Source organism: Odocoileus virginianus, chromosome 5 (assembly GCF_023699985.2).
Source record: "Odocoileus virginianus isolate 20LAN1187 ecotype Illinois chromosome 5, Ovbor_1.2, whole genome shotgun sequence".
NCBI lineage: Eukaryota > Metazoa > Chordata > Mammalia > Artiodactyla > Cervidae > Odocoileus > Odocoileus virginianus.
Window position 1 is genome coordinate 59456099 of NC_069678.1, and position 12538 is coordinate 59468636.

Below are 12538 nucleotides of genomic sequence, written 5' to 3' on the forward strand. Positions count from 1 at the left end.
AGATGTTCCCCCTATTACAAACTGGTTTTAAATATTGGACATAATAATATCAGTTTTAATACCTGCTTTGCATTTTCACACATGGTCAACTGGGACATGTAAACTTTGTCAAATTTTATGCTGTGTGGAATACTAACTACTTTATGTATTTTAACTTAGTTTTAATATTTTCATTTCTGGGGATAAGGTCTTTTTCACTTCTCATGATAGCTGTTATATATGCTAAATCTTTATATACAGAAATACCAGTACTTGAACAAATTCAAAGCACATTGGTTTATTAACCCTTGCTCCTGCATGGTTCATTAGGTTCAAATTATAATTGATTCAATTTCAATTATATTTACTTTTAAAATGTCACTTGCCCATTTTAAAAATCAGTCTAGACACCTTACTGGTAAAAGTTGTTTAAGCTACTTATTGTTGATAGACACATACTGTCAAGTGAAGTAGTTTTATGGGTGTTGGATTTTTCCTCCTCCAATAGGGTGGGTGGAACAGGTTAATTTGGCTAATGTGTTAACATTTAAACTGCTCTGTAAAGTAAGTGGCTGCTCAGTATGATTTGTATGTGTGAAAGGTCCCAAAATCAAAATTGTACATCCGTAATCAACCCCCTTTAACTCTTTCTTGTTCGAAACCAAAGGGCACTGGTTAGTACGGTAAGGTTGGAGGTTGTTAATTTCTGGGGTTTGGAAAGTGGACAGCTTTACTTTATAAGGTTGGAACAGCAGCACCATCCATGAAATGAAAACCAAACATTTTACTGTTTCCAAATTTCCTATATTGCTATTAATTTTGGTCTTAAGTTGATAGATTCTGTAGAAGGTAACAAGTATCTTTTTACCTCTTCCTCTGTTACAAAATTAGGTTAATAATGGATTCTTTGATCAAGACCACTTACTAAAACATACATGGAGAGAATAAACAGCCTTTCTAGGATTTTCTTTTTTAAGTCTTCTGCAACATTGAGGGGCTTTATTTGCAGATTTAAAGATCTTTTTGTCACTATTAGTAATTTTCTATCTATGTGGTAATGTCCAATTTTAAAAATACTTGATATAAGACATTAAGTCATAAAATGTCTCTAGCTCATTAGTTTTCCCCTATACTTCTAAAGGAGAAACCATACAGTACAAGAGTTATGCATTGGGATTAGATTAATTGATCTAGTGACCTACTAGTTTGGCATTTTAGGAAGAGGGTAATTGGTTTTTTAAATGGTGGATAAGCTTGTGCTGGTGTTTTGGATCTTATGATGCTGGGCATGTTCTGCACTGGTGCTAATGTTAAACATAATTTTATATTTACAAACATACCTGCTACCCAGAGGCAAGTATCAATTTAGTCCATATGGACTATTGACCCCTCTTGAGATTGCAACATACACATTCCTCAACATACCCATAGGTAGTGTGTTTAAAGTATCTTAACTCATTTTTGGACAGGAACATGTAATAAACCTGATTTCTAGCAACATATAGAAAACACCTATTAAAAAAACAAGTTCTACTCATTGTCAGCCATTGCTGGCATTCTGTCACTAGAGAATACACAGCAATATCTGGTATGTTGCAAGCTTTCAAGATCGCCTGGATTCTAAAAGTCAGTCCATTAGTTGTATCTGATGGATGTAAATTTGCCTCCTAGTTCACTTTGTCACGAGCTAAAACTGTGAACCTAACTTTCTCTTATTGGTGGGTGATAACTGAAAATAAAGATTTTATTTTCATGCTCACTTCTTAAAAGTCATAAAAGCAATCATAGGAGCCCATTTATCGTCACGTGTCTTATGACCTATGTGTGTACCCCCAAGGGTAATGTTCATTTCATTTTTTCACAAAGCAGGTTTGTTTATATGGAGTGTTTGTTAACCTAGTCTGTCAAATAGCAATTGGGAGAGTACCTATTTTAATTACAAAATTTAATTCTTGTAAAATGAATTTTAAGGATGGACATGACAATTGACATTTCTTGTAGGAAACTCCATGTTTGAGTGAAGGTTATGTCGGGGGTTTGTCTTTTCACAAATAAGGTAATAATGGCTGATAGAATGTTCTAATGAACTTCTGTCTTGAATCTTTTAAAATGAAATAGTGGTATAGTTTATATTTTTTATTAAGATATTTTCAGTTTACATTGAGATGATGGAGATGGGGTCTGTTATAGTTAAATATTTTGAGAACTTTGTGCACTTATGAAAGATTTTAAAATGTGTCACCAGGCACTATACGTCTAAGTTACTTCACTCAGTTTCATTTAAAAAACGGAGGCAGAACATATCTCGAGTTGTAAATAAGTAGTACGTTTGGGGGTTTCTGGTGTTTTATGGAGGGAGAATATTAGGTATTCGTTTTTATTGTATTATTTTTCTAATTGCTATAGGTGGTTGGAAATAGAAAATTTTTGTTATACACTGTTAGCGAGTTGCATAGAAAGTCTGAATACTGTATGTTAGGATTTTTAAACATCTTTAAGAGACTAACATGGAAAGAACCAACAAATATCAAAGAGTTAAAAAAACTCAGAAATGTGGAGCTGCTAGAACCTAAATGATTTTGACTTTAAGATCATTATGATGTTTACTAGTGGACATCTAGAAGCCATCTACCCTAATAGCAAATTCTTAGGCTCTTGGATGCCTGCAACTCTGCTTTATAAAGAAAGCAATTAAATGCTTAGAAAATAGATTCTAACCCAAACATTTGTATTTCTACTGAAATACATGTTTAGGCAGAACATTTAAAATCTAGTAACAAAGCAGTAAGATCCCTCATCAGATTTTCAGACCTGATTAGATAAACCATGAACATTGTAAAATTGTCAGGTTTTATCATTGATCTGTATATTAAGTGTCAGCTTTCAGAAATTTGGGCTCAAATGATTTTTTGGTCAGCCTAGGTTTACCTCTGACATGTTCTTTCAGCTTGAGAATCTTGATCTGATGATCAAATTATGGGGGTTATATGAGAAGTGATTGAAATGTGGTTGAGAGGAATCCTTAAATCAGTAATGTAAGGAAAGGTAACCTAGAGTATAAGCTTAATTTCAGAAAGTGATTAGGATATAAATTATTAAAACCATTAAGATTTTGTCCATGGTGGGAAGTGCTAACATTGGAAGTGAGTATCATTTAAATTAGTGCTACATCTAAGCCAGAGGTCAACAGATTTCAGCCTGTGGTCTGTTTTTTGTACAGTTCATGAGCTAAGAATCGCTTCTACCTTTTAAAAGTGGACGATGTATATAGTCCCCAAAGCTTAAAATATATGGTCCTTCACAGAAAATGCTTGCTGACCCTTGGTCTACACCATCACTTAGGTCAACATAAAGAGTTCTTTAAAAAAAAAAAAAGTTACAGGTGCAGATTAAATTGCCCCGTATGGGAAGTTGTGAAATTTGAAGTATTTAAAAATTTTTACTTCTTAACCTCTAATCAGAATAAGGGTAAGATATTCAGTAGCTTTTTAGTAAAGATTTATTATTTTTTAAGAAATTATTTAGTTGGCAACCTAAATATGATTCTGAAAGCTGTTATGGAAAGTATAATTTGCTAGACTAAGACACTTAATGGCATGGTTATAGGTTTTCACATTTAGTGGCAATTATCACTTGATGATGATCTTTCTATTGTGTTGACTGTGCCATAAGATGAGAAATAGAAACATTTTACATGGGTAAGAAAACAAATGTCTTAACTTCATAGGTTGAACTAGGGCATCAATGGATTCTGAAAACCATTTCTCAGCTTAATCAGGATATCCATTTAGGCAGAATCTAGCTTTTGTGTCATTACTTCTGTCTTAACTGGGAGTCAATTCACTTTGAAATGGAAAGGAAGGGTGAGAAATGGCCCATACAAGTTAGAAAATGACTTACCAAATTATGTTTTCATTGGAGGTGTTAATTACGTGAAAGTCGTTGAGTTGTGCCTGACTGCGACCCAATGGACTATAGCCTGCTAGGCTCCTCTGTCCATGGAATTCTCCAGGCCAGAATACTGGAAGGGGTATCCTGTCACTTCTCCAAGGGATCTTCACAACCCAGGAATTGAACCAGAGTCTCCGGCATTGCAGGTGGATTCTACCAGCCAAGCTACCAGGGAAGCCTCTAATTACATAGATAGTGTTAAATTAGTAACATTTGTCCCTTTTGCTGCCTGTTGGAGAGACTATGACCATTCTGGTGCACTTGAATGTGTATTCTAAGTCTTGTGCTTGGAAAACAAAGAATACTTGGTGATAATTATTCTGATACCTCCGGTTCATTGTGAATTTTTCAAAACTAGACTACCTAAAGTGATAATTGCTCGGAACTGATCTTGGTTGTGGCTTTATTCCTTAAATGGCTGCATAAATGTTACTGGTATGGAAATGTGAAAAGCGAAGGGCTAGTTAATATTTAGGGTTTTATTATTTGGAGATCTGAGCTGGGAGAATGAGCAGTAGTTTGGACAGTATTGTTTACACCATAACACCATAATTGCAGTTGCGGCTGACTTCTCTTAACAGATTTTAGGTCCAAAAATGCTTCAATCTGAAGAAATGGTTTTCATTTAGCTAGAATGGAGATGTATAGAATGATCCAGTTGAACTTGGTTCTTGTTATTGCCCAGAATTTTGTCAGTTTGGGACTGAAGTTTTCTTATTAGCTGATGAATAATGTCAGAAATCTTATTATGGGAACTTTTACACATTGAATTCCTTGTTTCACACCTTGGGTGTAATAATCCACAGTCAGTTGTTGCTTTGTTTGGCAGGCACACTGACAAATAGTGACAAATGTTGGATACGCACATGTTTAGACATTCTGTCAATGCTCAGGCTGCCAGAGGTTTGGAAATTATCTAACACATCAAAGAAAATGGTGGCTTCCTCTCCACCCCCAACTGCATTTTATAGCTGAAGATATTTAGGTTTACATGACTAGTGAAATGAATTAAACACAGGAACTTTTCTGTTTAGAGATAAAGTTGGTTTGTCTTCTCTGGAAATTCTGAATTTCCAGTGAAGCTTCCACATTTTTTTTTTTCCCAACAAAAAAGGAACACCTTTTCCTAAAAACTACAGAAAATTTGGTTTCAGCTTGATACTGTGTACTTATCAAGGCTTCACTTAGGTGCTACCATTGTAACTTAAAAAGGCCATGGGAAGACTGGATTGGATAAATCACTTGATAAAGGTGTTCATTGATCACTAATAATACGAAGAAAATCAACATGCCCAGCCAGGTATATTGTGTGTGCTTCTGACTACTGTATTTTGTTCATAACAGTATCCGCTGAAGATTGAGTGACACTTTGTCACTGAATCAATAAAATGCAGTAGACGACGTGTTTGATATTTAGATTGGTCCACCCTCCACTCAGCCCTGCATTTTGAGTCAGAAAGTAGAGCTGGAAGTCACAACTGAAATAATAGAGAAGTGCTTTGGATGCTGTATAATGCTCGATGAAAATAAAAATCATCTGAGAAGTTCTCTTTAGGAGGAAATGGGCAGTTTATTAAGAGAAAATCACCATTACACTATTGCTTGAAGAACTTCAATAATCGGCACCTCCTAATGACACCCAAACAGGGATGTTCCTCCTTAAACCTTTTTTTTTTTTTCAGGATTACCAATTTCTTGTTACTTAAAGTTATTAAACTTCTATCTGCAGATTTTTAGAGGAAAAATTTTGAGAAGTATCCATAGCTGGAGAAATTATTGGCTAACTATCCTTTCTAGCTATTTTAAAAAATCTATTGCAAACACATGAAAAGTGGGTGTTTTAACAACAAAAAAGTCTATAAAGCTGTTCTGAAAGTTAACCTGCCACAGACCAGAGGGACCTAAAGGGAATGTTTATAGGAGTGCAAAGAATCCAGTCATCCGCAGTTGCGGGAGAGGAGAGGAAACAAATTGTGGAAAAGAAGGCAAATGGTCTTTAACACCCTCTGTGATGGAATAAGGTTAAGATTTCTTTTCATAAATGAAATCTTGTGACATCCAGTTTTCACCTTGGGATTTTTGGCTAGGGATGAGGATCATAAGGTTTTTAGGAAAAACCATGTTAGCGCTGGTTACGATCTTTCTGGTGAAAATCCAGGATCTATGAAAAACAGTCTCCATGAGAATCTCGCAACAGCTTTTACAGTATTTTGTTGGGTCCAATTACCTGTGGGTAGTATTAAAATCTGAAATTGGAAAAGGGAAGATACAGACTCCACATGACATTCTCTTGCCTACGTAAGGCCAGGGTTCCTTGTGGAAGAATTCTTCACAGCCGTGGAAATTGTTAAGTGGCCTGAATTAATTTAAAGGAACCTTGTGGCATCACATAATAGGTCTGTATGTTTCTTGGAGATGTGGTTGAAATCTCAGCCAAATTAAGAATGGTTTTTGCCACTTAAAAGAACCATCAACAAAATGTGGAATCAGTTACCATAGAATAAAGGAAAGGCACTTATATTTCAACAATTCATACAAGCAATACAACAGGATAAAAATGGCCCTAATTCCTTTTTACTTAAACATCCATGTTTGGAAAAAATCAGGTTAAGTTGGATGGAGTTATAGATATTTTAATTAAAGAGAGAACACACTGTTCTGGTTACTTCTCTATTTGAAAGGCATAATATTTTTATTCATAGTTTTAAATACTTTACAGTTTCCTTAAAATAATGGACTTTCTCAGAAGTGTTTCCCGTCTGTGACCTACAGTGTGCCTTGTAAGATTTAGATGAGTAGATAAGTTAGCAAACTTAGTGCCAGATTTGTCCTGGTGTCATTTAAGATTTTCCTGCTTTTTAGGTAGTTTCCTAAAGAACCAAGAATGCTCTAGAACTTTAGAAGTATGGAAATGCCAGTTTTTTATTATCTAGTAACAATAGGTTCAAAGATTTTTATGGAATCACAGGTATTGTCAACTAGAGTCAGAATCCCAATTGATAGAAAATTTGTTGTGCAGTCACTTGCATAGAGAAGAATTAAAGTAGTTGAAAGTTAGGCTCTAAAACCAGACTGTGGTATCAGGTTCTAATAGTATGACTGGGGTTTAGTTAACTTGTACCATAGTTTTCTCATCTCTGAAGTGGAGAGAACACCTACCTTAAACTAGTCATGGTGAGACCTGAGTTATACCTCTTGAAAACTGCATGGACTAAGTACTATGTTAGAGGCTGTTGATCATTATTAACAATTCCTGTAAGAATGGGAGTAAAGGCAAAATTGGCTTGTTATATAAACTTGTATTTCAAAGGTCCATTGCTTCAGTTACTACTCTTAACATCCACCCCCCTTCTAGTCACTGCTGTGATAAGTCTTTTATTCACTTTATGATATTTATACAGTTTTAGTCTACATTGCTAGGAAAGGAGTTCCTGACTCAAATTTTACAGAATATTGCCCAGGTACCTCCAGAAAAGAGCCAACTAACAGTACTCTTATTAATACCAGCTAATTTTTAATGTTTCTAATTTGGTAAGGGAAAAATGGTACTTAATTTTTATTTCTTTGATAAAACAGGTTTTTTCATGCTTATTGGGTATTTATATGAATTTTGTGAGTTGCTCACTCAGTCCATTTTTCTTTGAAGTGTTGATTCTTTTTTCATGTTGATCTGTAAGTTATCTTGGCATATCTTGAAAATATTTTTATCTAACTTGGGTGTGTTTTGCAAAGTTTTAATTGGAAATTTATTCTAGTGTAGACTGTGATGTAAAAATATGACTTTTTCCTTTCCATCATCAGTTGACCAACTGATTAAATTCCTAATCCATTTTTTTTTTAAGGTGAAGAAGAGGACTTTCTAATCTCTTTATTTTAGAGAGTGATTAATTTAAGGGTTTACCTATTAGCCTTTCATAAGGGTGGATAATGTGAATGTCCTTGATTCCTGCAGGCTAGAAAGAGAAGAACAGGGCTCCTTTGGAAGGCTTGAGCAGTGATACTGCGACAGATGACAACTACATCAGGTGGAAGAAAAAGAGCCTGATGGAGAAAACCAAGAATCGAGTAAGGGGTACTGACTAGAATAGAATGTGCCTAGCTTGGCATCTCTTTCACTGGTGGCTGGGCATTGGTGAGTTGCAGCTGTAGGCTATTCGTGGAAGCTGAGAAATTGGGACAGGGTGGAGGGGAAAAGGCACTAAAGGGAAAGAACTAGATAACAACAGCTTGGCTTTTCTATAGCCTATAAGGAAGACAGAGGCCCAGGAAATGGAGTTTCTGGCTTCTGGTAAAGAGGGTTTTTTTTTTTTTTTTAAAGAGGGTCTTTTTAATGAATAATTGAAGGTAGTGATCTTTACACACAAATTGGTAGAGATGCCCGTGAATTCACTGAGAGTGAACTTGAACTCTATCTATAGTATTTAGGTCCCAGAGAATTAAGGAATTTGATAGTTTCAATACAGTGTAGATTTCTGGGTTGGCTTTGGGGATGTGTATCAGGAGTGAGGATTTAAAGTATTGCTAATTTTCCTGATGAATGAAAGCCTGGCTATATGAATATTGGTGAGCTCTACTAGGCTTGGTAAACGAGGCAGTCTGATCTAGGAATTTTATTTGTGTGTGGGCAGGAAGGAAGATTAGAAAAACTATTTGGAGCAAGGGCAGAATGAGGTTACCTATCCTGTCATTCACGGAAAGAGGGCATTTTATCTGCCAGAGTGAGCAGCCAGAGGCATGCTCAAATAGGTTTTTGGTAGCTCAGCAGTAAACAATCCACCTGCAATGAAGGAGACTTGCAGGAGACATGGGTTCTATCCCTGGTTCGGGAAGATGCCCTGGAGGAGGAAATGCAGCCCACTCCAGTATTTCTGCCTGGGAGATCCCATGGACAGAGGAGCCCAGTGAGTAACAGTCCATGGGGTGGCAGAGAGTCAGACACAACTGAACAGCAACATGTATTATAGTAGCGCTGTCAGTCAATGGTAGGGTAGAATGGGGGTTGAGGATGAAGAGGATTACAAGTAAATGCAATTGTCTCAATAAAGATGAAGCAGGCATAGCTGGATTGCCTTCTAGAACAGAAGGAGCAAGGTGGAGGCGGTGGCAGGAGACATCTCTTACTTTATATTGATAAACCTACTCTATCAATCTGATTCTTCAGCACTGTGGACCAGCCATGGTGCTGGAGAATCAGATTGCTGTGATCCCTGCCTTCAGGTTACATACAGTCCAGTAGAGGAAAAGTGCATTGTACAAGGGGAGTGCTGAGGACGCTTCTGCATCCTTAGAAGGAGACTTTTTTTTATTGAGAAAATAATTGAGGGCTGCAGTACCAGTTGGGGCTTTAACGGAAGGGAAAAGGTAGTGGTGATGCTTTTGTTGCTTAGTCGTGTCTGACTCTGCAACCCCGTGGACTGTAGCCCGCCAGGCTTCTCTGTCCATGGGATTCTCCAGGCAAGAGTACTGGAGTTGGTTGCCATTTCCTTCCCCAAGGGAAAAGGTGTGGTTGGTTAAAAAGGAAACTGGGGCCTGTGTGTTGAAGCGGGAGGGGAAGAGTGGCTAAAATGGCTATTAAATAATCAAAAGAAAGCAAATACAGGAACAGCAGGTATTGCAAGAAATGAGTTGGCTCTTACTCTCAAGAGGTGACAGTTTGGACTGCTTCTGAGGTGGCAGCTTTGTCTGTCATGACCTATTGCAAACAGTCAAACCAGGGGCTCCACAGCCTGGGTGCAGACAAGCCAGTGCTGAAGCTGTGGAGATGCAAGGAACCATGCTGTGGGGGTGCTTACACAGCAGCTAAACAGAGTAGAATAGATATGTAAGGAAGAAGCTTAAGCTTTTCAAATAAAGCCTGGGAGAACTATGTTAGTCAGGAACGGCAGGAGGCATGGATGAAGAGTTAAACATGACCTAGCAGAACATTTGTGTATCAGGCCTATGGGACATACTGATCTAGACATAGATGTCGTCTATAGTAGCAACTTTATATACAGTTGACCCTTAAACAATGTGATGATTAGGGGCATCGACTCCCCTGTGCAGTTGAAAATCTGCATATAACTTTTAGTTGGCCTTCTGTATCTGTGACTCAGTATCCAACAATGGATCACATAGTACTGTAGAATTTATTATTTTTAAAAATATGCATATAGGTGGACCCATGCAGCTCAAACACGTTATTCAAGGTCAACTATAAGTGGTTGTTGAATGAATGGTCCTCTGCACTGTTTGCCATTGCTAGTAAGAGTTTTGGTTTCTACTCTTGCCTTTCTCCTTTCTGGACAACATAGACAAGAAAGTTGCAAGAACCCAGACTGGAATTTCCAGGTCCACACAGCAGAGGATGTAATTTTAAGGCTCTGCAGAAGGCAAGATGAGGTATCTGAATTTGATTACAGCCAACTCTCAGTTCCTGAGATTCACCCTGAGCTGGCTTACCTGCCCTCTAGCTGCACCCAGATCTGATGGGAGCGCCCAGAGGTAATGACCACTGGAGCAGGTGGCTGGGTAGACAGGGCATGCCTTGCTGGTTGGAGGTTCATCAGCTTTCCACACTTCAAGCTTCACCACTCAGAGCATGAGGGAGCCACACCCCATTTTTAACTGGTCCAGAGTCAACTTCTCACCACAGGAGAAGGTGAGTGGGCGAAGGGAACTTGAGGGGAAAATGGAAAGAGAGATGTGCTGAGGCAGTTCTTCCAGAGGATCAGTTATGGGAGCCTCATGTGAAGGGAGATAATTCATGTTGGAGGGTAAGTAGCCCTCATGGGTAGGAAGGTAGTCCACTGGGAGGACGGTCAAGGGGCTGGCTGAGTTTCCCAGCTTTGAGTCAGGGCCCTTGCTCCCTAGAACCTTGTATAGATCCACCCCTTGTCCTGTCTCTGCTGTGAGAGCTCTCGGAGGTGGTGGGCTTGAGGCAATGTACCCTGTGTCTTCCTCAGAGGTATAGTGACCTTGGACTCCTTGTCCCTTTTCTGACCAGCTGGGGTGATGGGGAGGTCTGAAGACTGGTGTCACTCGACAAAGGACTTCGTTGATAACCAGGGGCTCGGGTTCTTCAGCAGTGGGCCAGTCTTTTAGGAGCCTATCCAAGGCCAGCTGTGTCTTTTCCTGAGAAAGGGAAAGAAGAGGCTCATGTGGCTATGTTGAGTAAGTAGCCTTGACAACCGACTTGCTCAGGCTTCCAAAAGGCCTCGCAGCCTGCACTGCCTCGTCAGCTTGAGGCAGAACACTGTGGGCCCTTAACTTTGGGAGGTGAAAGAGGCAGTTAACATTGTTGGCGAGCCGTGGACTCTTCTCAGCCCCCAGCAGTGAGTCACTATCCCACTAAACCGTCAGCTAGACTGTTTCTGGTGAGTCAAACTGCACCAGCTGCTTTTCCTCTAGCATAGTAGGCACAGTGGGTGCAGAGGAAAGGCGGAGCTTGCATCTGTCTGGGGAGGAGGCATGGAAGACTTTAAAAGGATAACACTAGAGCTGAATCCTGAGAGGTGTATAGTTTTTCCCAGGTAAGGAGCTGGTGGGGAAAGGAGGATTGGTCTACTCTGGAAGCTGCTAGGTCTTTCTTAGGACAGGCACATTAAGGCTTTAGAAAGAGAAGGAGGTCACGTGATGAAGGGACCTTTAAGGGATACTTAAGAGTTCGGGCTTTGATACAACTGCTGAAAGGTTTTTGGCAGGGTGATATCCTTGTCAGTTCTGCTCTTAAGAAAGACTCCACTGGAATAACTTATCTGGAAGAAGTTTTCATCCTTTCCTTGCTACAGCTAATTTTGTCTGTTACTCTTCTTGCTCTGTCTTTCTCAGCATCTAGTTGGTTGCATCTCCTTTCGAAGCTTACTACTGATTCCTGAGTCCAAGTTTAAGCACTTTATTAACATTTCTTTTTATAGGCTTTACTGGGCTCTCCCCACACTTGAAACTTTCTTTTATGCTGCCTGCTTGATCTTTCTGAAGCAGAGCTCCAAAGCCCACTTTCAGGAAGTCCCTAGTGATTGTTCCCCACACTGGATTCTTACAACAGCAAAGAAGCTAACTGTTAGGTTCTTGGCACAAAATGCTTTATACTGTTACTTAAAAAAAAAAGGGCCAAAAAACCCCCCAAAACATGTCCATCAGCTGCAAGCAGGGTCCAGATCTTATAGGAGGAGGATAATAAAAATAGCCTTGGTCTAGGGCAAACCCTGAGGACTAATCCCAGCTCTGAGAATCTACAGCTTGGGAGAACTCAATACACCTCTCTGGGCTTTGAATCACTTATCTGTAAGATGCCAAGCTGTGCAAGAATGGTATGATCTATGCTGGTCACTGATGTCCCCTCCCTTGCCTCGAGCATGGCAAGCGTCCCCAAAGTGAATGACAGTTCTGTCTCAGGGGGGACTTCTACAAAGGGCCCTGAGCAGCCAGAGGGTAGGTGTATACCTTTCTTTCCAGAGCCTGCTCTTTTCCTATTGCTAAGCAAACTGGCTCTGGCACATTGGTCTGGCTTGGAACATGGCTGGCAGCTGCCAAAATGCCGTAACCAGCGCTATGGAAGGATCACAGAGAGTGAGGATCACCTTGTATTCATAAGGCAAGGCTCTGCCTTTTGACAGTTCTGGCAGTA

General features: G+C 39.2%; 1 protein-coding gene across 3 annotated transcripts in view; it reads right to left on the reverse strand.

Annotated features, from left to right (window-relative positions):
- Positions 1-1228: 1228 nt before the first annotated feature.
- IL12RB2 (interleukin 12 receptor subunit beta 2) overlaps positions 1229-12538 on the reverse strand; it is an 88296-nt gene continuing 76986 nt past the window's right edge. For all 3 annotated transcript variants that reach the window (XM_070467973.1, XM_070467971.1, XM_070467972.1), the window contains one exon: positions 1229-11043. In XM_070467973.1, coding sequence (XP_070324074.1) covers positions 10504-11043 — 540 coding nt within the window. In that variant the 3' untranslated portion in view covers positions 1229-10503. The remainder of the gene's footprint in view (positions 11044-12538) is intronic.